Source organism: Musca autumnalis, unplaced genomic scaffold (genome assembly GCF_047663935.1).
Source record: "Musca autumnalis isolate F117 unplaced genomic scaffold, ASM4766393v1 scaffold_1, whole genome shotgun sequence".
Lineage (NCBI taxonomy): Eukaryota > Metazoa > Arthropoda > Insecta > Diptera > Muscidae > Musca > Musca autumnalis.
In genome coordinates, this window is record NW_027411644.1 from 320,690,863 (window position 1) to 320,714,551 (window position 23,689).

The 23,689-nt window shown below is 38.7% G+C and overlaps 1 protein-coding gene and 1 long non-coding RNA gene across 2 annotated transcripts in view; one reads left to right on the forward strand and one right to left on the reverse strand.

Moving 5' to 3' along the window:
• Window positions 1-1,406: 1,406 nt before the first annotated feature.
• On the forward strand, window positions 1,407-1,932 carry LOC141391511 (uncharacterized). Its single transcript, XR_012409667.1, has 3 exons — window positions 1,407-1,439; window positions 1,506-1,761; window positions 1,838-1,932. It is a non-coding gene; the product is annotated as an uncharacterized lncRNA (long non-coding RNA).
• A 5,408-nt stretch (window positions 1,933-7,340) lies between these two features.
• Window positions 7,341-23,689, reverse strand: part of LOC141391512 (parkin coregulated gene protein homolog) — a 30,762-nt gene continuing 14,413 nt past the window's right edge. Inside the window, exons 2-6 of the mRNA XM_073964390.1 lie at window positions 8,421-8,565; window positions 8,290-8,360; window positions 8,041-8,229; window positions 7,788-7,978; window positions 7,341-7,724 (exon numbers count right to left, since the gene is read on the reverse strand). Coding sequence (XP_073820491.1) covers window positions 7,432-7,724; window positions 7,788-7,978; window positions 8,041-8,229; window positions 8,290-8,360; window positions 8,421-8,501 — 825 coding nt within the window. The 5' untranslated portion in view covers window positions 8,502-8,565 and the 3' untranslated portion in view covers window positions 7,341-7,431. The remainder of the gene's footprint in view (window positions 7,725-7,787; window positions 7,979-8,040; window positions 8,230-8,289; window positions 8,361-8,420; window positions 8,566-23,689) is intronic.

The window sequence follows — 23,689 nt, forward strand, 5'->3', positions numbered from 1 at the left end:
ATACGGGAACGGAAAAATGACGGAAATCGCAAAAAATCTATCAGAAATGTATCAGCTTTCGTATTTAGACGCCAATGAATTTAGATGCCAATGCTGCTAGTTTCTACTAGGCCAAAATTGTATGGCAGAAAACATGAGAAGAGGGAGTTATTCGACGCTATTTCTGTTTAAAGAGGAGTGCAAGTTTTGCCAGATTTCGGAGTGCGAGAACGCATTTTTAGCACTAAACGGAAAAACTATTGCAAGTAGTAATATTTTGCAGGTTCTGAACACAACTTTTATCTATCAAAATTTATTATTATGATGTCTCAACGATAAAATAATTTTTTATTTTTTTTCATTTGTTAGTACTATACACAATTAATACGATATATAGAAAATTTTACAATAATTTTCCAAATAAAGTTGTAAAGGTCTTTATTGTCGTATATTTTTGATGATTAATTCAATTTACAACAACTTGTTTTGAAAATTCATGTTCGATCAGCTGCGCATCTACCTTGATCATTGTGATATGTTTGAAATCAACAAAAAATAAGTGTAAACACCGGAGTGTATTTCAGGATTTCCCATTGGATTTTGGAGCGCAAGTGTAAACTTGGCATAACAAGTATTTAAACAGTATTGTGATTGATTGGAAAACAAAAAAAGTATGGGACAAAATTCGAAAATGTAATAAAGTCGTGTTTTACACTTGGACGATTCCTCGTATGAGATATCGTCCCCTCTTTGCTCATATTCGTATATTTTACACGCAGGGATACATTTTTGTATCATGCATGGCAGAACTACCAGGGGCAGGATTCTTGTTCTATGAAAATTTGAAATGAAAAATATTTCCTTTATAATTTTTATCATTTGACAGTCTTCTCCTTTATAAAAGTTTTCATTTCAAATTTTCATAGAAACAGAATTGAGCCCCAGGTAGTGGTATCACACCAGCTTATCGAATATGAAAAGTCAAATCCCTTTATAAAAAAATTATTTTTGTTGTAATTTCCCCAACAACATAAAGAAAGTTTTGACATAACATATTCAAAATTTTACGATGCCACTACCTGGGTAATTGTGTCATGGTATCATGATAGCTGTGTTCCAGAACCTGCAAAATAGTACTATTTAGTACTATTTTTACAATTATTTCCTAGAATGCGTTCCTGTACTACAAAAAGTAGCAAAACTTGCTTTTCTCTTTAAACAAAAATGGCACTGAATGGCTTTCTCTTCTACTATTTTCTACTACACAAATTTGGCTGTGTAATAGGGCGTTTATACTATTAAAGATTAACCCAGTGAGGTTAAAAGATCCAGTGGGTTAATCTTTTCCGTTTACATATACCTTTTTGAGGGATTCAGGTGACAGCTGATGTTTGTTTGTGTATACACACACAAACAATAAACAAACAGAAAAATATTTTTTAAATAATAAGAATTAAATTGTAGACGCTGTAGATTATTAAATAAATGTTGACAACAACACTTAAAGATTGCGAACTGTTTTATAGCTTCTATTAAAATAAACATGAGGCCAGTCAACCACATCAGAACAGATCGGAAGGCTCTCATTGAATGTTCTACGATGCAGGAGGAGCAAGATTTCACCTGGAATACTAAATAATTGCAGAATAAGATGTTAAACATCATACACATTTAAGAATTAAAAAGACATGGTCGGAACATTGGAACACAGCCATCACAAAAGTCAGCAACAGCAGACCCAGACCCCACTTCAATGAACAAATTGTTGACGAAAACGTCTTGGTAAGATCCTTAAGTTCTGCCGGGCCGAATTTTATTTTTCATTCTTTTACGAAAGTACTAATGCCCATAATTTTAGGGGAGACGTTTTTGAGCACTGGAAACCCCAAACTCCTAATCTAATCCTGCAAATTCGATAATGATATGGGGCTATTCCATATGCCGCTCTGCAAATGTGGATAAAATCGGCTTGAAAATGTAGCTAAAAACATCAAATTACCTGAAATCGAGTGGTACCGTCATATGGGGCTATACCAAAACATGGACCTAAGTTCATAATTTTTTCAGATAAGTTTTGAGGCCACTAGGAACCTTAAAAATAAACGGCATCTAATTCAGTTTGAAAATGTGGCTGAAAGAGTCCAAATACTTGAAATCGGGCGGTATCCTTATATGGGGCCTATACCAGAACGTGGACCGATATAGCTCATCATCGAACTTGACCCGCATCTTCCCAAAATTTCAAAAACCTATCTCCATTTTTGTGTATGCTAGATTGAATACAGCAGGCGGACATGCTTAGATCTATTCAGAATTTTACCCTGATCAAGAATATCAGCCTGTTTCACTATGTCGAACGAAAATGAAAACGAAAGAAAAACAACTAAACTCGTGTATGATTTTCAAATTTTGTAGTTGTTTCAAAGCATAAACAAAACCAATATTACCATGAAAAGCAAAGTTTAGGTAATTTTCGTTCGCATTCATTTTCTTTCGACATAGAGAAACATGCCCTATATACTTTATAAACTTTATAAGGTCGCAGATTATTTCAATGCGAACGGAAAACAAACTTAATATAGCCTCCATTCTATGGTGGAGGGTATAAAACGAAGTATAGAATATATACATACAGGTTATTTTGTTTTTACCTCTCGTCAGATTACCCACGTTTCATCTCTATAATTTTATGTTTGAAATAATAATATACATATCATAAATAAAGAAAACAGCAAATTACTTTTTATTGTTTTACTCCTTTAAGAAACGCTTAGGTTGCCGGGAAAGAAGAAATTGTACAATGCTACTAGACAAATCATGTTGTGTGAGGGATTGTATCCTGTAGCTGATGTTGTTAACGATCCACTACGGTGGTGACGGTAACTGTTGTTATAGTGGCTGTTATTTTTGTGGGTTGGTGGAGAATGACCATAGTTGTCTGTGGTGGTTCAAGATGTGATTATGAACACGAGGTATACTGTGCTGCAGGTAGAGGGGGTGGACCAAATGGATGCTGATAACGCTTTGGGTTGTTTTAGTAGATGAATGTAGGTTCCTGCGGTGACATTAAACCCACGGGAAATTAATGACCTATGTGGATATTCTGTATGATTCGGCATATTGCTGGACCGTATGGAGGTAGTATTGTGCTAGATGCAGCAATAGCAAATTGTTATTGGCAATAACGCCAATAACGGTTGCTCACTGGTGGAGTCCCCTCAAAATGTAGTTGTCTTGGACGGCCCATTGGGAGACACTCTCAGTTTAGATGTACTTTCATTTAGATGTTTACGCTGCTAGCTCAATGACGGATTATCCTTTTTAACGTACCGTCGTGGCCACGTGCCACTGCGGGCAATTTACTATTGTTTGGATATCAAATAGACGTTTGCATTTCATCTCTTCGTTTACAATATTGTACCATTTTCTGGGACTTTACTTCACCAACACAACACATGGCTTCCAATGACGAAGAACGATAGCTGCCACCACCATCGCTAATTTCATTGGCTCTGGAAGGAGCGGTTGGTTTAACTGAAGATATTTCCTATAAATGAAGATATGTATATTGTGTTTTGTTATTTAATTAAACGTGAACTTACCTTTATAGGCTTTTATTCTCCATTTCCATTTTTAATTCTCTGCTTCAGGTATTTGACAATAATGATAAATGTAAACAAAACACTTGCAACTTTTCGTACTTTGTGAAAAAAGTTGTTTTTTTTCGTACAAAAACACTGTTGCATGACAGCAGTAGCAAGATTTCGTGCAGGATCTCAAACAAATCTTGCCATGATAAGATTTAAATTTGTGTGGTAAATCTTGATGAATTTGACCGGATTAAGCAATTAAATCCTGATAATGAAGGTTAACCCCGCAAAAAGCTCTAATATAAACAGCATATAAAAGTTGGAAATTTGTCAGAAAGAATATTTGACATTTATTGAAAGAACGACAAATAAAAGAACCTGGAAACAAATCGTCAATAGAAAATAAATAAAGAAAATAAATTAAATTGAAATGAAGCAGTTAACAATAAATTGACATATTTCGCTAATAACTGTTTAATAAAAATACGAGGTATTAAACTAAAAAATTTCAGCAAATCGCATAATGATTTAACAATTTAATTTCAATCTTACAGTTCAAATGCGGCAATTATGAGCAAGACTTTGGATATATGTACATATATTTTCATGCAAGAAACTATCAGTAATGGCATCGCAACGTTTTTAGCTTCCACTACAAGAATAATGATTAGCATAAACAAGCCCAATGCTTTCTAAAAGCCAAAAGTTTTATTTCCCAATTACATCGCAATCGAGACATCCGAACGGAGTACTGAATTCAACCCAATCAAGGACATCTCATATTTTCAGTGTGATGACTTGTCCGTTTTAAGCACTGCACCGTTGAGATGTTAAAGGAACTCAATTCCAACGTCATGACATGCATGATTGTGGCCCCGTATCAAAATGAAGATTAGCTGTTTATATTGCAAATTATGGTTTTTAAACTGACTAACTGAAAAAGCCTAAGTTGAAATTATCGAATGAGTTACCCGAACTTACCCCCAGTTTTTGTAACAAATTTTATTGTTCTCACACGAATTGTCAAATTTTGTAGATCGATTTACTCGCCTTAGCGCAAATGTGAAACGCTGATTTTTGAATGAGGAATTCTTAACTATATATAGAACGTGTCTACGAAGAATTAGGTCTGTATGTCACCTAGGAGCTGAGCTATGGATGCCCAAATTATTACGAATATAGACGAACGAACAAAAAATAGTTACAAAAACAGGGGGTTAATTTTTTTTATTAAAATGCGTTTTAAAAAATTTCTAAAGGGATCATAAACTTTATTTTTATTGCTGTTTTCATATTGAGAATACAAAACTTATATCCATTCATTATAACCGCATACATGCTTGGGATTTTGGTCTAATTCTCCGTAATAGACATACGTGGGGCAACGCTAAATTCGCTGGAGGGAAATTGATGATTTTACTAAAATATGATCTCTTATGCTTGTTGTTGTTCCAAGGGCTTTCCAAATTTGTATTTGTAATAATTAATTATAGATAATTGAAGAATCCTCCACTCTCGTTCATCTAAATGATCAGACTTCCATCACAAAAGAAAAGAGATAAATTTTATATCACAATTTGTAATTACGAATATTTTTTTATGTGACGTCCGTCTGTTTTTATTATTGACATATTTTTTAACTTTACTATATTTTTCGTTCCTGTACTATTTGAACAAATATGTGTTCTGAGAGCAAATTTGACAGTCTTCTCTTTAACTATTTTTGCCATTCAAAAAGTACTGGAACGAAGCTGATACTTTTTGTTAAAAAGTGTCTAATGTAAAAAAATAAATAATTTTATGGTTTTCAAATAACTTTAGATTTCTAACGGCCATAACATCTCATACGACCAATCGTAAAAGTGTAAAACACGACAAACTCTGTTGTAAAAACAGTTGAAACTTTTTGTACTTTTTGAGCATAGTTGCATTTTTTGCACATACATCGAATACAACACAGCATTTTTGGTGGATTTGTGCCGGATTTAAAATAAACCCAGCAAATAAATCCTCATGAAGTGTGTTAACCCGGCAAAAAGCTGTAGTGTAACCGTGCTATCAATTGGCTCAAGGCTAAATAAAAGTAAAAGAATTGTTGTTTTTTTCTCAACGCCCAACACAAAACTTCACTCAAACATTGTATGTGTTTTCAGCTTAACCGCGAAAACGCTTGGTTTTGGGGTCCGTCATTCAACAACATCTGCAATGTTATTCCATTTTCCGAAATGCCATTTCTTGAACATTATCATTATTTTTGAACCTAGAGACTTAGAATTTAGAATTTTTAGAATTTTTCCGAAGCATGTATTGTGGGTTACGTCTTCGGGCATTTATGATTACGTCTTCGGGCATTTAGGTGACGATATGTATGCCGCATTACTCTCTTCGCAACCTGAATGGGCAATACTTTGAAAGTCCCAATAAGTCCCGGTCCACAATTTGGAGGTCGAGCTTCTTCACCTCCTCTCTCTCCTAAAAGTTCAAAAATGTTCATGTTTTATTTTCAATGTCTGGCACAAGAGTAAAACAGTCTGAGTGTTTCATACGAATATTGCAACCAAGCAAAATTACAAAACACATGAAAGCATGTGCACCAGTTTCTTGAAATTATTGGTCTGTTCCAGATCTGCAAGAATCTACTAATTTTTACTATTATTTCCGATATCATAAAGGAAAAAATGCTATCGTAGTAAAAAATAGTAGCTTCTTGCAGGTTCTGGAACAGAGCATATGTGTTTTTCCCAAAAAATCATGGCGCGATTACCCAGGTAGTGGTATCACACCAGCTGTTCGAATATGAAAAGTCAAATTCCTTTATAAAAAATATTTTTGTTGCAATTTCCCTAACAACATAAAGACAATTTTGAAATAACGTATTCAAAATTGTTATAGATGGGATTCTACCCGGTATTTACCCAAAACTTGGGTAAATACCAGGTAAATACCAAATAAATATCTTTTTTGGGTGTTTATTTGGGTAAATTTTATTTTGAAATCAAAATTTTGTTTTTTCTGTCAGACAGAAAATCAAAAAGAATACCAGAAAAGCGGTAAAACCACGCGGACTGAACTTTTTATACGTCAAATCGGTCGTTGGAGTTGCTTGTGCGAAACAGTTAGCGAAAGATGCAAAAATTATAGCTTTTTCGAGGAGGACTCAAATCTCAAGATTATCCGCTGAAATCGTGGGTTAATTCATCTGATATATAATAAAGTTTGGATTTCGATCCAGCATTTATGATTTTCTGCAAGAAGATATACAAAAAACTGCTCTAAAAGTTGTCAAATACCGAAAATATGATGTCACAATATATGAGAGATTTACCAAAAAATATGGACCAAAATTGATTATATTTTAACTTGTCCCGTATCCAAAAACGGTAATTTTATTCATAGTCATTTAAAATTTGGTAAAACGCTGCATTTTCGCATCTAATTTCACGATTTTAGTTTCTGTAGTTTATACCCACAATTTGGGTAAATACCCTGGTATGTACCCAATTCTACCCAATTTAACCATTTTAATGGGTATTTACCATTTGGGTATTTACCCATTTCCCATCACTAAAAATTGTACGATGCCACTACCTTGGTAATTGTGCTACGGAAATTACTCTAGTGTGGGCAGGGACAAATTACGCTGATATATTGTAGGGACGATTAATATCAGTTTGTATTATATCCGCCACGAACATGAGGTATGAGCTGAGTAGTTTGACATTTTCCATTAAGGACTCTTTAAAAAGGACTCTTAAAAAAATAAAAATACAATTGGGAAAAATATTTATTTTTATTATTTAATTTCAAACAACGATACGTATATGAATATTTACAACAATTTAAACAATAAGCAGTATACTAATTAATACTTCTTGTGGTGGCCACCTTCAGCAGGTGGATTATTTTCTGTATCCAATTCACAGAGAGGGTAGACACAACTCTCATAGGTTGGTATCATGTACTTGATATTGATAAAGGCATTGGGGCCACCACATTTCTCCAACGCATTTAGGGTATCCTCAATGACATCAGCAATACGACGTTCACGATCCGGATCAATAAAATTACCTAAGTTTACATTTAAATTTTTATATAAATTACAAACGGCCAAGAGTTGACGATAATACGGCACCAAAGCTTGTCCAACACAGGGAGCTACGATTCAAAAAATATTTCATTTGTGTAATTTATTCACTGGGGAGTAGTTAGTCAACTTACCCACCAATACCATCATTTGTAGAACTTTAAGAGCAGCAATGATGATTTTCTTGTCCCTGGTATTGAAAGCTCTTTTAAAGGGTAATATCATTTTCGGCAATACCGGTAAAACCTTATGTGGAGCCTTTACAATCATATCCATGGCACCATATTGAGCCAGTTGTCGCACCTCTATGTCACTGTCAGATAAGCTAAAAATAAAAAATGAAATTAATGAAGTTACAATGGGGTGTAGTGTGCTTTTCTTGTTTACCCATCCACAAATATTGGCAAGTAATAGCAATAATCCAAATCTTGTGGTGCACAAAACCATTTCAATGGAAATTCAGTTGCATTTTTCTTGCGCATTATCTTGCCGGAACGGGCCACGGGTATGTCGCCACGTCTTAGATATATTCTAAAGAATGTCTCCTTTACGGGCTTTTTCTTGTAGAGATCTATTCTGAAATTATAAAGGTGGCATTGGATTTAAGCTGTTAATGTTATTTTGACCATGTTGTACTTCTTTGGAGGTTCCACCACGGTATTACTTTGCAGAGCTTGATAGGTAAATGCCGGTACCACACGTTTGGGCTAAATAGAAATTCAGTTAAATGAGGTTGTGTGAAATTGGCTGGCTATTGATAGGTTTACCTTTTTCATTCTCATATATAGTAGCTCCCGACATTGCTTTCCGGTTAGATGATGTACACTATCCTTCACTTCTGGACACATGTTGTTATGAAAATCGCAGATTTCAGGGGCTCCTTACAAATTCTAATTGATTTTAAAATAATGCCTAAAATAAAATAAAACGAAGTTATAAAATGACAATTTGGCCAAAATATCATTTCCATATTTACATTAGGCAATTTTCATTGCGGCAATTGTCAGTTTGAAGGAGAGAGGGGTGAGGAATATGGTAACCCTTTGCATCTTAACACCCTCTCAACGACAAATTGACAATTGCCTAATGTAAATATGGATTATGAAAGGCTTGATTTACACTAGGCAATTTACCATTAGCCAATTATCTGTTTTGCGATGGCAGCGGTTTCCCATTGGATACCACTAACAAATACCACAAGTAGATAAGTGCAGCAGTTCTATGTTTTTTTAGCATAATTGCCAGTTTGGTGGAGATAGACTTTCAACGAAATGACAATTCCCGGAAGCAAACTTGACAGTTTTTCGATAAGAGTTGGTGTTGAGAGGTAAAGGGTCCCATTATGCCTCATCTCTGTCTCTCTCCTTCCAGGTGACAATTACTACAAGGAAAATTGCCTAGTTTTAACATCGTCACGGCAATTCCGCCAAGTCCGTGATGTTTGGGAGATTTTAAGAAAATAAATTAATAAAACATTTTCAACTACAACCCTCTTAAAACTTTAACTTTTCAAACTTGAAGTCAATTTAACATTTTAATGTGAAGCTCTAGTCTCCAAGTATCTCCCATTACATGAATATCATCAAAACTTTGTTCCATCATCATTTTCAGCTACAACTACCACATACCACCGTCTCCACCATCTAGCACATTACATGCTTTATATGATCAAATTTCTTGGAGCAATAATTTCTGGTCACATATTGTCGACATTTTGTTGTCAGATGTAATTAGGAGACATCATCAACGTCATGCAATGATGCACTGCTGAGCTCCCTATGCTCGCTCCATCCACAAAGGCAATTGTGAGAGCAAAAAAGTTTCATTAAAAGTTCCACTTCTCGATGACACATCAAGGCATTGAAGCACTTTATCTTTAGAATTGTGTTCATATGGCTGTGTATCTGTTCCGTGTGTGGCGCCTGGTACATAATAGTCATTACAGCAAGGTTAATGATAATTAATGATGACTGTGATAAGGTTGTAGGCGGGCAGGCGGACTATGACTACAGCCATGCTTCTTCGGTAGGATATGTTGATATGATGCGTGTTTTGCTAATTTTTTTCGGTGAGTTTGAAGGTGTCGCACAGCTATTCTTTGAAGTTTGTCCTTGTAGTTTCAATGATGGGACACAATTTCCAAAAACACATTTGATAGGCAAGTTAGAAGTCAAACATATAGTTTATCTTTGCCCAATACGTCTGAAAATATGCATACTTCGTAACTCCCCCAAAGACGGCTTCTTGCGAACCAAGCAGATGGGCAAACTCCTTCAGACGAGCGACATATATTACACTTTTATGATGAAGGTGGTGAAGCAGTTGGGCCGATGATCTGTTTGAACAATAAATGTCTAAAGAAGGGTGGTCGCTATCAACTCCCCATCGACGAAAAGGCACGGGTCTGGGGTACTTATCCCAGTTCTCACACACTTTGTCAGCAAAGTACTAAAAAAGCAACGACTCGGTTCGTCCTGAAAGATAGACAACCTACCAACAACAAAAGAAAAGTCTGTGACGTTCGGAAAGTCCTGTATCGAAAATCAAAGTTTATTCTCGGCAAAATCACCATGAATGCTCTAAATTATATAGTTCACGAGGCGGACAAGCTCACTTGTACTAGAGTTGTCAAGAATTATGAGAGAGAGAGAGAAAATCTCAAGCGAGAACGTACTCGAACATAAAACCGGCTAAGAGGAAGAACTAAACATAACTCTAGGTTAACGACAAAAAGGGAAAGCTGTCCCATATCAGTGGTATGGGGTAAAATAGAAAGTTATCCGAACAAGTTGTGGACCATGTTTTTACAAATGTTGACTCTGTGCCACATTTTGACTCTAGCGAGGTGCACCGTGGTTACAGGGTCATCAAATGCATGGACTGGTACTCAAATAGATTTTTGGCCCAGGATAGAATGCGACGGCCAAATGTTGTTGAATGGTATGGTATGGCACAAGTAAGTCCAAAGTTAAAATCCTACGCCACCATGGCCCAAATGGAGAAGACGATGTAGATGCCGAAAAGCTGGATAACATGCAGGTAGAGGAACCGTCCACATCGTCTAAAAAAATTATGCTTAAGGTCGTGCAGATCAATCTGAAGCACACTAGTGTCACTCATCATACAAGAACCCTACGCTTACGAAATCGAAGTAAAGGGTCTGGATAACAGACACTACTAAAGCATGCACATATATAAATGATAACTTATGACCCCAGTTTAGCACAGCAGATGTCACCGCGGAAAGAGTGGAACTGGATAATGGTAAGCAGTTCATTATCGCCTGTTGCTACATTGTCTACTCTAGAGAAAATCACCACCAAGTGAGGTCTGGGTTACCACGAAGTCCACTCATCTTCACAACACCATCATCATTGGCTGCGATGCCAGGCATGCAAGGCATACCTTGTGGGCCAGCACTGAAACTAAAGACTGTGGTTAATACATGCAATAGAGCGCTAAGCCAACTTTTGTGTTACCAAGCCCGGATAAATTTAGGAGGTGGCACTCTGATCAATAGGAATTTTTTCGACAGCATTGAAATCAGACACTGTCATATCAAAGCTTACTTACTTACTTAGCTGGTCCATTCGCCTTGGTCTGCCAGTTCTACGTGTACCGCCATGTGGCCCGTATTTAGTGGGATCATCATCGCTCATTCTTATGACATGGCCTAGCCAACGCAATCGTTGCATCTCGATATGTTTATCTATACTGATGTCGTTGTATAGCAGATACAGCTCGTGGTTCATACGACGTCAACGCAGATTGGCCCGTATATCTTGCGAAGAATTTTTCTCTCAAACACACCAAGCACCGCCTTATCTGCTTGCGTGAGTATCCTGGCTTCGGAACCATACATTAGCACAGGTAGTATCAGTGTTTTGTAAAGCGTTGTTTTTGTTTGACGAGATGTGCCCTTGTTTTTAAACTGCTTACTTAAGCCAAAATAGCATCTGCTGGCCAACACAATTCTTCTCTTTATTTCACAACTGATGTTGTTTGTTGTGATTATGGCGGTGCCGAGGTATACGAAGTCTTTTACTACCTCAAAATTATAGGAACCAACTTCCACTGTTGGTCCTAACTCTATGGAAGCATTGGGCGTCGACGCCATCAACTTTGTCTTTTCGCCGTTTACTGCCAGACCTACTTTTGCTGATTCTCCTTCGACATTCTTAAATCTATCAGTTTCTTCCTTTACTGACCGTCCCATGATGTCAATGTCATCAGCAAAAGCAAGTAACATGTGCCTGTTGCTGTATATTGTGTCATTTCTTTTGACATTTGCATCTCGTATAACCTTTTGCAGCAAGATGTTGAACATGTCACACGAAAGGCTATCTTCTTGTCTGAAACCTCTTTTGGTACTGAACTGTTCGGAGAGGTTCTTTCCTAATTTAACTATCAGTTAAAGTCCTCTTACAAAGCCGAATGAGCTTTGCGGGGATACCAAATTCAGACATGGCTTGGAATACCTTTCGGCGTAGGGGGCTATCGAAGGCGGCCGTGTAATCGTAGGTGTCGATCTGCATCTCTTGGGTCATCTCCAGGATTTGCCGCAAGGAAAATATCTGGTCAATGGTTGATTTACCAGATCTAAAGCCGCATTAGTATGGCAAAATTATTTCATTGACCATGGGCGTTAGTCGTTCGCATTATATTCCTGACAATATCTTGTAGGCAATAGAAGAAAGAAGACTTATGACCCTATAGTTAGTGTATAAATATAAATTTGATGCCGCAGCATCTGCCTTCTCAGAAGCATCTGCAAATCTCAAGAGTTGTAGATTATCTTCATCGGTCATTTTTAGCCATCTGGGAATTCTTAGATCTTGTAATACCGATATATTTTGCACAATCTCCAACCATCTTTTCTCTAAGACTTCATTCAACTTCTCGTCCCAACTCATTTGCAATATCCATAGATGTTGGATAAACAATTTTGCAGTTATTACCACTGGCGTTAGTAGCCCAAGCGGGTCAAAGATTTTTGCTAAATATGATAACGCCTTTCTTTTAGTATATTTTGTTGGTTCAGCCTCTGATATTTTAAAAAGGAACTCATCCTCCTTAGGTTTTCACTGCAGTCCCAACGTCTTAACTTTTGAATTTTCCTCAAGATCTATTGTTTAATTCTGTTTTGCTGAATCATTCGCCATTACTACTTCGTCACTGTTGGAGCACCATTTCCTCAAATGGAATCCATATTTCGACATATGCTGGGCTAAATTTTCCTTTATCTCACGGCATCTCTGAATAGAATCGGACCCGGTCAACAAATCGTCCATATAAAAGTCTTCTCTTATTATCTTGCTGATTCCTTCAGTTAGAGCATACAGTCTTATCTCCCTTCTTGTGGACAGGGCGCAGGATGCTCAGGTTCCAATCGTCGGGTACTCGTTCTTCCTGCCAGGTGCTAACTAGCTGATGCATACATCTTATCAGCATGTCGCCTCCGGTTTTGAACAGCTCGGTTGGTAAGCCATCAGCTCCTGCTGCTTAATTATTCTTTAGCCGGTTTATTGCTGACAACGTCATCTTGGCTTGGCGGTATGCATTCAATACCGTCTTCTGGACACCAACAGTTTGGAAAAATGCTCTTTCCATATCCTGATCACACTATCTGTATCAGTTACCAAATTACCTTGCTGGTCTCTACAGGAGGATGTGCCTGTACCAAGGCTATCAGTTTGATGTTTTACTCTTTGGTAGAACATTCGGAATTCATTCTGGCTCCTGTACATCTCGACTTATTCACACTCACACTCACCCTTTCCCATTTCTCTCTTTTTCCTGCGGAAAAGACGTTCCTCCTCTCTCCTTTTCTCCCCATACCTCTCTCGTGCGCTACGCGTTGCTACTGATTGTAGAGTAGCCCTATATGCCACATTTTTCTCTTCGGTAGCAGCACGACACTCCTGGTCATGCCATGGATTCCTCGGTGGAGGTTGTGTAGTATCCAAGTATGGATTTTGCGGCTGTTTGCATGGAATGGGCAATACTTTGCCATTGTGCTGATATGTTATCGGGACGAGGAGTGCTTTGATGAAGCAATTGGGCCAGTTGAGTGGAATATGCTCTGGCTATCTGTTGTGATTGCAGCTTACCGATGTCTAACTTTCGTGTTGTGTCTGTTCGTACTTTATTCACTACGTTTAACCAGGTACTTACCTTTGCCGCAACAAGGTAGTGGTCCGAGTCTATGTTTGCTCCTCGGAACGAACGCAACACGCTCGATGGATGTCTCCCATCTATCACAACGTGATCAATTTGATTTCTTGTTCTTGGATCTGGCGACAGCCAGGTGCCCTTATGAATATCGAGATGCTTAAATCTGGTACTGCTAACTACCATGTTTTTTGCAGCTGCAAAGTCTATCAGCCTCATACCATTGATTATACAACGTATAAAACTTGGCCGGATGGTTGTCCGCTCGATGTCCTCAAACAGCTAGGAGTGCTAGACAGTATCAAAGGCCTTGTTTTGGCTGAGTCCTCGGCTTATATGCGTGGAGATGACGTGCAGCGCTGTTGTCGTGCTGTGCTGCTTACGGAACCCATGATGATGATCGGCCATTTGATAGCTATTTCAAACGCTGGGGAGGACTAAAGCCAAGGACGACAAAAGCGAAGTCGGTCAGTACGATTAACCTTTGCTGGTATCCTTGCCTGGCTTCAGTAGCGGGACCATACTGCCCATTTTCTAGACTTCTCGATGTCCTCAAACGGCGTGGAGTGCTAGACAGTATCAAAGGCTTTGTTTTGGTTGAGCCCCGACTGATATGCGTGGAGATGACGTGCAGCGCTGTTGTCGTGCTGTGCCGCTTACGAAAACCATGATGATGATCGGCCACTTGATAGCTATTTCAAACGCTGGGGAGAACTAAAGCCAAGGGCGATAAAATCGAAATCGGTCTGTACGATTAACCTTTGGTGGTATTCCTGCCTGGCTTCAGTAGCGGGACCACCCTGCCCATTTTCCAGACTTCGGGAACGATGTGGGTGGCTAGCGACAGGTCGAGAACTTTAGTGAGATATTCGACTCCCGGCACATCCAGTTGTTCTAGCATTACCATGGAGTTTTCTATCAGAGCCCAACGCTTTGGATGGCTTAGCGTTCCTTGTGACATTCGCAACATTGTAAATTGTGGTGGTTCATCATCGGCAGGACGAGTCCTAATGCGACGTAGTACTCTTTTCTTCACCCGGGGTGCTCGACAAACCGTCTACTGAAATAACTTGCGCACGTCTTCGGATCAGTCAGCGCAATAGAGTTCGAGAGCGACTCAACCGTACTAATTTCGGCTACAATGTCCCCTTCTTCAGATGATTTAACCACTTGATCCGATTCTGATCTTCGACCAACCTGTTAACTTCCCGTGTCATCTCCCTGAATCTGGGGTCACATTTGCTAACCCCTTCGCCTCTGCCGGGAAGTTTGGTCTCACCCGAAGTGAGCAGGTATGTATATGGCGAGCGGCTGCAGCAGTGATGATGTCTCGGAACGCCCTTTCTGCTACCCGAACATCAGAGGGGTTGGGCAGATCTCTGAAACGGTCATTAGTGAACTCTCTCAGCTCCACTTCTGGTGCAATCCTTCCTGAGTACGTTGTAAGACCAAGATATCCTTCCGACTCATGAAGTCCTCTATTTTCTCGATCTTACCTTGGGGTCCATTGCAATTTAATTGCAAAAAAGATGCATTTTTAGGGATTTGAACTACAAAGCCTGATGTTAAAGCCCTGGGTACATAAGCTGCCTCGCCTGCTTGCTTCTGATAAAGGAATAAAAAAGAAAAGGGCTACCTAGTTAGAAATTTTCTCGGTCTTCTTTATTCTTTTATTTTTATTATGTCAAAAATTAACCAGCAAGCAAGGCAATCAGGCAAGGCTGCTTATGTGCCCAGGCCTTAAAGGTGAGAACACAATGACTTTTGTTGCTTGCTTCACGCTCAATTTTATGTAAATGAATAAAGGCCAGGTACTACCTAATTAAAATGCGATCCTGCACCTTAAAGGTGAGAACACAATGAGAAATTCATGCTTACCCAAGCCTCAACTTCTGTAAAAGAATAAAGAAATACAGGATCGTATTTGTTTTAGGTAGCACCTGGCCTTTATTCGTTTACATGAAATTGAGCGTGAAGCAAGCAACAGAAGTCATTGTGTTTCTGCCATAAAGGTAGAAACACAATGAAATACGCCGCTTTTTCACGCTCAGTTTCATGTAATAGACTAAAGGCCAAGTACTACCCAATTCAAATGAATTGGGCAGCATTTGAATTAATCTTTTACATGAAGCCGAGCGTGAAAAATGCGGCGTATTTCATTCTGTTCACACTTTAAGCGCTGCGTGTGTGGCTGCTGTTGGGGGGCGACTGACGACTCACTGGGGCTATGTTCACGCAGCAGCAAAGTCCGTCGCGTGGACAAGCACAAATATATTGGTCCTGGGGTTTCCTCCGTCCCGGCAAGGACCGAAATAATCCGGAGTAGGCTTTCCGTGATATACAAAACGACACAAATACAAACATGTGTACACTGAGGTGGCAGCCGTTGGCCGGGACACGGGTGTTGTTTGGTTCCAGGTCAATCCAGTATCGAAGGTCCCGCCTCCGAGGGATCCTACCTACTTTTTAGGTGCTCCTTGTTGCACTCAACAATATACCGACTACTGGGTAGATATCAGATATATACTCTCACCTATCTATAAGACGCACATCGCATTATACTTTTTAAATTTGTCAAGCATCTATTTGGCTTGGAAAAAAGATTTCACAGAACACTCTATCCGAATTTATGTTTCCAGTATTTTCAAATGCGTACATCTTTCCATTAGGAAACTGTGTAATTCCTTCAACTACACAGTCATGGTTTTCATTCCGACATTTGTCATTATGCATTATGTGCGCGGTGTGATTGCATAAGGGCCAATAATAACAATGTTGGAAGGCTGATGGTATTGGTGAGTGGACCATGTCGGATATGGAAGTCGGCAGCATGTGTCATTAATATTTATGAAGTTTTAAGTTAACAACAATTCTAAACAATATTAGGCTGGAAACTAGACAAACAATGTCGACAGTTGATAGCTTGGCAAACAATTTTACTATTGGGTGGGTGGGTGTATATGGTATGGATGGAGACACCATACATATATGTATGTAGATTTGATTCTAGCCGAGGCATGCATACACACATACATATTTGCAAGGAGATTCATGTGTGGGTGAATTGTACTTTATGAATACTAAATTTTTATTGCCCATATGGAATTCCATAGAATTGCAACATTAATTACCACAGATTTTTTTGTAACACAATGCGGAAACAAAATAGTGAGAGAGGAAGAAAAGTTGAAATATGATAAATATGGAAGTAGATTGTAGCAGAGACCCCAGACATATGACACTGACAATTAATTCAAACACAAACACCCCCCATAACTTATCTTCTTATTATAAATTTTCTCTCAATATGTCCTCCAAAAGAAGAAGAAAATCACTCATTCTTCAAAAGTGTTATTGTCTCCACCATCATCCGTTCGTTCGTTCGTTACTAAATTGAAAGTGTCGCTATCACGTTTTGTTAGCTGCTGTGAGTAGTTATTTTTCTTCAAAGTTTCGAATGGAATTTTGTTGGATTTGTGTTACTACCCATGGTCATGACTTGACTTGTTTGTTTCCTAGTCCTTTTCCCCATTTTATTTCTCCCAATTTCCACATAAATCACAAGTGGTTGGGTACGGCCAGGATGGCGTTGCTGAAATGAATGCCAACCAGAGTATGTGCATTTGCAGAGAAACGAACGCATCCATTTGCTGCATGTGACAAAGTGCTCGTCACAAATAAAATTTTACAGTGAAATTGTAGGTTTTCCATGAACAGTGACTAAGTTCGAAAATTAATACAAATTACAAGAAACAAATCAACATTTTATATAATGGAAAATTAGATTCGATTCCAAAAACGATTCAAAAAAATTTCAAATTTTATATACAAAAATCCATTGTTATGTGGATTTAAAGACACTGTTCCCTGTTCCACAAAAGTGTGGCCATACCACAAGATGTGCTACTGCAATACACTTCTAACGATTCCAGCCAAATGTGGCGTGTGGTTTTAATGCCAAAACGTAATTGAGTGATTTGGCAACAATTTGTTGTATTTTCCAACTAAAGTTGCTGTTGTTGGTTTTGTTACGTTTTCGCATTGACGTTGATGTTGTTAGCCCAGTTCTTATAAATGTCTGAACTTGCACTTACGCTTACGCACAGAGATACTTTTTGGGATAAAGCAAAACAAAACTGAATGACATAGACAGATATCCTTCGCAACAAATAAAAACAGAAAAGCTGTATTTTTTACGTAAGGACATATTTTTTGTCATCTTCATTTAGAGAAGTAACCCTGCGGCAATACCAGAAACGTTTGACTGTGTTAAGAATTGAAGTTGATTGTGTTCGTGAATGACAGTTTTGACGAAAATGGTTTGATTTCAATCAAATTTTGTGAAATTTTTGTGTCGCGTTCTTTTTAGCCTTTCATTATAAACGAAGTAGTAAAGGGGATGATTTTATTTAAGTAATTGACTGGAGAGAAATGACAAAATAATATTAATTTTAACATGACCTAAGGAATTTTTATTGAAAAATGAATTCTAGCGAAGTACCACACACTCAACCACTATGCTACGATCGCTTCGCTGGTGGTTTAAGCCAGCTCATCAGACATTTTTTGAATGTAAATGGTTAGAAGACAAAGACTGATTTTGATAACTTCTATTTATACAACCATTTTTACAAATTTGTAGATATGAAGTATTTTTCTATATCAAGTCACCCTAGTGTCTTGTCTATTTCCATGATGTTGTAACGACCAAAAATCCCGGTGGTCATTTTTGTTCACACCTAAACCATCTCCATATCCCAGTATAATCATACTCCTTCATAAACTACTTGCCTTAATAATAAAACTATTTGCTTCTCTTCTGGTGGGCATTACTACAAACTACATAGGGACCCTTAGTGTTAGTGTTGTTGTGTGGTGGTAACAAATTTCTGGTAAACAAGTTACCGTTACTCCTTCGTACGATCCCGTTACTCCACCACAACACACGTGGTGGGGACAGGTATAAAAGGGCGAACAAAACTCGAATTGGGACAGTCAGTGCAAGACCAGGAAAGCGAACACATCATTCGACGGTAAGTAACCCATTCAGAAGATTAGCCTTGGACATCCTTAGAGTACTTATCCAGGTTTCTAAGTCAGGAATCCTTGCATCCTTGCCTATCTTTTGTTCTTACGTATCCTTTGATCCTTACATATCCCTTGTTCCTTACATATTCTTTGATCCTTCCATATCCTTGTAATGCTTGAGTACTTATTAAGTTCTCTTGCAACCGTAGCCTTTGATTATCCTTGTAGTGCTTGAGTACTTATTAAGGTCTCTTGCAACCCTAGCCTTTGATTATCCTGGTAGTGCTTGAGTACTTATTAAGGTCTCTTGCAACCGTAGCCTTTGATTATCCTGGTAGTGCTTGAGTACTTATTAAGGTCTCTTGCAACCATAGCCTTGTATACCCTCGTAGTGCTTGAGTACTTATTAAGGTCTCTCGCAACCGTAGCCTTGTATACCCTTGTAGTGCTTGAGTACTTATTAAGGTCTCTTGCAACCGTAGCCTTGAATATCCTTGTAGTGCCTGAGTACTTATTTAGGTCTCTCGCAACCGTAGCCTTGAACATCCTCGTAGTGCTTGAGTACTTATAAAGGTCTCTCGCAACCGTAGCCTTGTATATCCTTGTAGTGCTTGAGTACTTATTAAGGTCTCTTGCAGCCGTAGCTTTGAAAATCCTTGTAGTTCCTGCGTGAGTACTTATCCAGGTCTCTCGCATATCAGCTGATCCTGTAGCCTTAGATCCAGGATCCTGGAGATCCAGAGTACTTATCCAGGTCTTTGGTCTATTACTCTCTCTCTCTCGACTTTCCTGGCTCATCGAGTACTTATCCAGGTCTCGAAGTGATGGACCTGGTGGCTTAGAATTTCTGTGCGGACTGAGGACCGAACTATCAGTTTCTTCTCTAGCCATAGGGGGAAAACCCGTCGTTACAATGTATAACGTTGGATTGCCTACTATCTAAATGGAAGATAAGTTTTCGTTGAGTTCTGGGGCCTAAAATCCAAATTCCAGAAGATTAAACACGGAGTATTTAACATCTTTCTTGCAAATCTCTCAACTCCACCCACCTAGCAAGTATTTGTGTGTTGTCGTAAACAGATGCACAATAATTTCATCCGATGTCCACGTAGACGACGCACAGTGGTTCAGAAATCGATTTTTCGATTTTTGTCGTCCGGGATTGTCAATTTCTATATGAGATTCGAGTAAACATTTTGAAACTAAGGAAACCAAAAAAAGGTCAAAATATTGGGCGTGGCGTGATCCGAAAAACATTTTTTTCCAAATTTTAAAAATTACGCAATTTTGAAAATATTTGAAGAAATAAATAGATATTTCTAGGAAACTATGAGAGAATTGTGTTAATTTTTTTTATTAGGTAGGATTGTTACCATAAGAACGTTAAAAACTTGGGTTTGGGCGCAGGGTTAGTAAATCCTACCCTAGAAAGAGCAGCCTACTATGAAAAAAACAAAAGAAAAGAAAAACAAATACCTCTAAAGTTGACGACCCCCGCAAACGTTTTAAGGACAATGATCTGCGAATCTGCATGTGGAATGTTCGCACTCTTTATAGAGAAGTTGCAGTTTACGCATTGGCAGATGTACTTGAAAAGTACAAGGCCGACATTACTGCCATACAGGAAATACGATGGAATGGGAAAGGCGTCACAACAACACCTAAAGGTGACGCACTGTATTAAAGCGGTCATGACATAAAGCATGAGTTTGGTTGCGGATTTGTAGTTGGTCGGAGGTTAAAACACTTGGTATCCAGCTTCACATCAGTGAATGAAAGACTCGCTACAATTCGATTAAAAGCAAAATTCTTCAACATCAGCTTTATTTGCGCTCATGCTCCCACTGAAGCCAAGGGTGAACTGACCAAAAATATATTTTATGAGTGCTTAGAAGAAACATATGACCGTTGACTTGCCCATGGCATTAAAATTAGTAGGTGCAACAGTCGGAAAGTTCAGTCTCCACAGTGAAAAATCTGACAATGGTATGAAGCTGATAGACTTCGCAGTGGCAAAAAACATGGTAGTTAGCAGCACCAGATTTCAACATCTCGACATCCATAAGGGCACCTGGCTGTCTTCAGATCAGAAAACAAGAAATCAAATTGATCACGTTGTGATAGATGGAAGACATTCATCGAGCGTGTTGGATGTGCGTTCGTTCCGAGGAACAAACATTGACTCCGACCACTACCTTGTTGCAGCAAAGGTACGCAACAAAATACGAGCAGACACAACACGAAAGTTAGACATCGGTAAGCTGCAATAACAACAGATAGCCACAACATATTCCACTCAACTAGCCCAATTGCTTAATCAAAGCACTCCTTATCCCGATAACATATCAGCGCAATGGCAAAGTATTGCCAACTCCATGCAAACAGCCGCAAAATACATACCTGGATAGCAGATACCTCCACCAAGGAATCCATGGTATGATCAGGAGTGTCGTGCTGCAGCCGAAGAGAAAAATGAGTCATATAGGACTACTTTACTATCCGTAGCAACGCGTAGCGCACGAGACAGATATCGGGAGAGGAGAAACGTATTTTCCGCAGGAAAAAGAGAGAGAGAGAGATGAAAAATGGGAGTGTGAAAAATCGAGATGTACAGGAACCAGAATGAAGTCCGAAAATTCTACCAAAGAGTCAAGCATCAAACTGAGGGCTTTGGTACAGGCACATCCTCCTGTAGGTAATTTGGAAACTGATACAGATAGTGTGCTCAGGATATGGAAAGAACATTTTTGAAAACGGTAAGTATCCAATAGCAGCGAAGACGACGAATATACAACAGACCCAATCCTAGACGATGGTATTGAAGCCAAGATGAGGTAAAGACAGCAATAAAACGGCTGAAGAATAATAAGGCAGCAGGAGCCGATAGCTTACCAGCCGAGCAGTTCAAAACCGGAGGCGACACGCTGTTATGGTGTATTCATCAGCACCATCTGGCAGGAAGAAGGAGTACCTGACGATTGGAACCTGGGTATCATGTGCCCCGTCCACAAGAAGGGAGATAAGACTGTATGTTCTAACTATAGGGGCATAAGTCTACTCCCTATTGCTTACAACATCGTGTCAGGGATATTGTGCGAACTACTAAAGCCTATGGTCAACGAGATAATTGGATCATACCAATGCGGCTTTAGACCTGGCAAGTCCACCATTGACAATATTTTTCCTGCGGCAAATCCTGGAAAAGACCCAAGAGATGCAGATCGACACCTACCACCTTTTTGTCGATTATAAAGCAGCCTTCGACAGCCAAAGCCATGTCTGAATATGGTATCCCCGCAAAGCTCATTGTAAAATGACTTTAACTGACACGAGATCCTCAGAAGAGTTTTGTACCAAAAGAGGTTTCAGACTGGGAGGCAGCCTTTCGTGTGATCTCTTCAACATCCTGCTGGAAAAGGTTATACGAGAGGCAAACGTCAAAAGAAGTGGCACAATGTACACCAATAGTCACATGTTACTTGCTTATGCTGATGATATAGACATCATGGGACGATCAGTAAAAGAAGTAACAGATAACTTTATGAAGGTCGAAGGAGAATCTGCTAAAGTGGTGGTAACCGGCGAGAAGACCAAATGGTGTCGACGCGCATCCGTTGAGCTCGGACCAACTGTGGAAGTTGGTTCCTATAATTTTGAGGTAATAAAAGTCTTCGTCTACCTCGACACCTCCGTAAATACAACAAACGACATCAGCTGTGAAATAAAAAGTAGACTTGTATTGCCCAACTGATGCTACTATGGTTTAAATAAGCAATTTAAAAACAAAGCCACATCTCGTCAAACAAAAATAATACTATACAAAACGCTGATACTGCCCGTGCTAATGTATGGTTCCGAAGCATGTGTACTTGCACGAGCAGATAAGGCAGTGCTTGGTGTGTTTGAGAGAAAAATTCTTCGAAAGATCTACGGACCAAGTGAACATCGACGTCGCATGAACGAGCTGTATCTGCTATACAACGACATCAATATAGTTAAACGTATCGAGATGCAGCGATTGCGTTGGCTAGGCCATATCATAAGAATGAGCGAAGATGAACCCGCTAAAAAGGCGTAGAAATACGGGCCGCTTGGCGATGCACGCAGAATTGACAGGCCAAAGAATAGATGGCGCAAACAAGTGGATGAAGAGATGAAGAAGCACGAAGCAGAGAGAATTAAATATCTTTTCTTAGTTCGGTCTATGGAACAAATGTTCTGTAATGGGCCAGCTAATTATGTAAGTAGGACTGTTACCTTTAAAACACGTTTTAATAAATTACAATTACATTACGTTTACAAGAAGTGATCTATTTTATTTTTCTTAGGTACTAAATGTAAGTGAAATTACATCTTTAGTGGACTAGACGTTTTAGGGAACAGCGTGGAACGTTTCTTTTTCGCAACATGTTGCCTGATAATGTCCTCTTTCAGCCCCTATATATAGTTTTATAGTTATAGTTTTTTTTCATAAATGGAATTTTTTTAAATATATAAGTTTAATGAAAACTTAAGGAGGTTTTTTAATGTGTGAAAAAATGTTAAATTTTGTATACCCTCAGCATTTATGCCGTTTCAGACAATTTGGATTCGATTTAGCAATGTCCGTCCGTCTGCTAGCTGACTGGAGCGCACGATAACTCTCGAACGGATAATATTTGGCCCAAACTTAGTTTAAGTCCGACCCTCGGGTACCTTCCCCACAAAAGTTCAATTTTTTTTTTTGCAAAAATTATGAATACGATAATTCTCGAAGGGACTAACCTTTGCACATCGTAATATTTCTACCAGACATAGATAAAGTTCGAATATGGACTATATCGGTTCACTTCTTCGG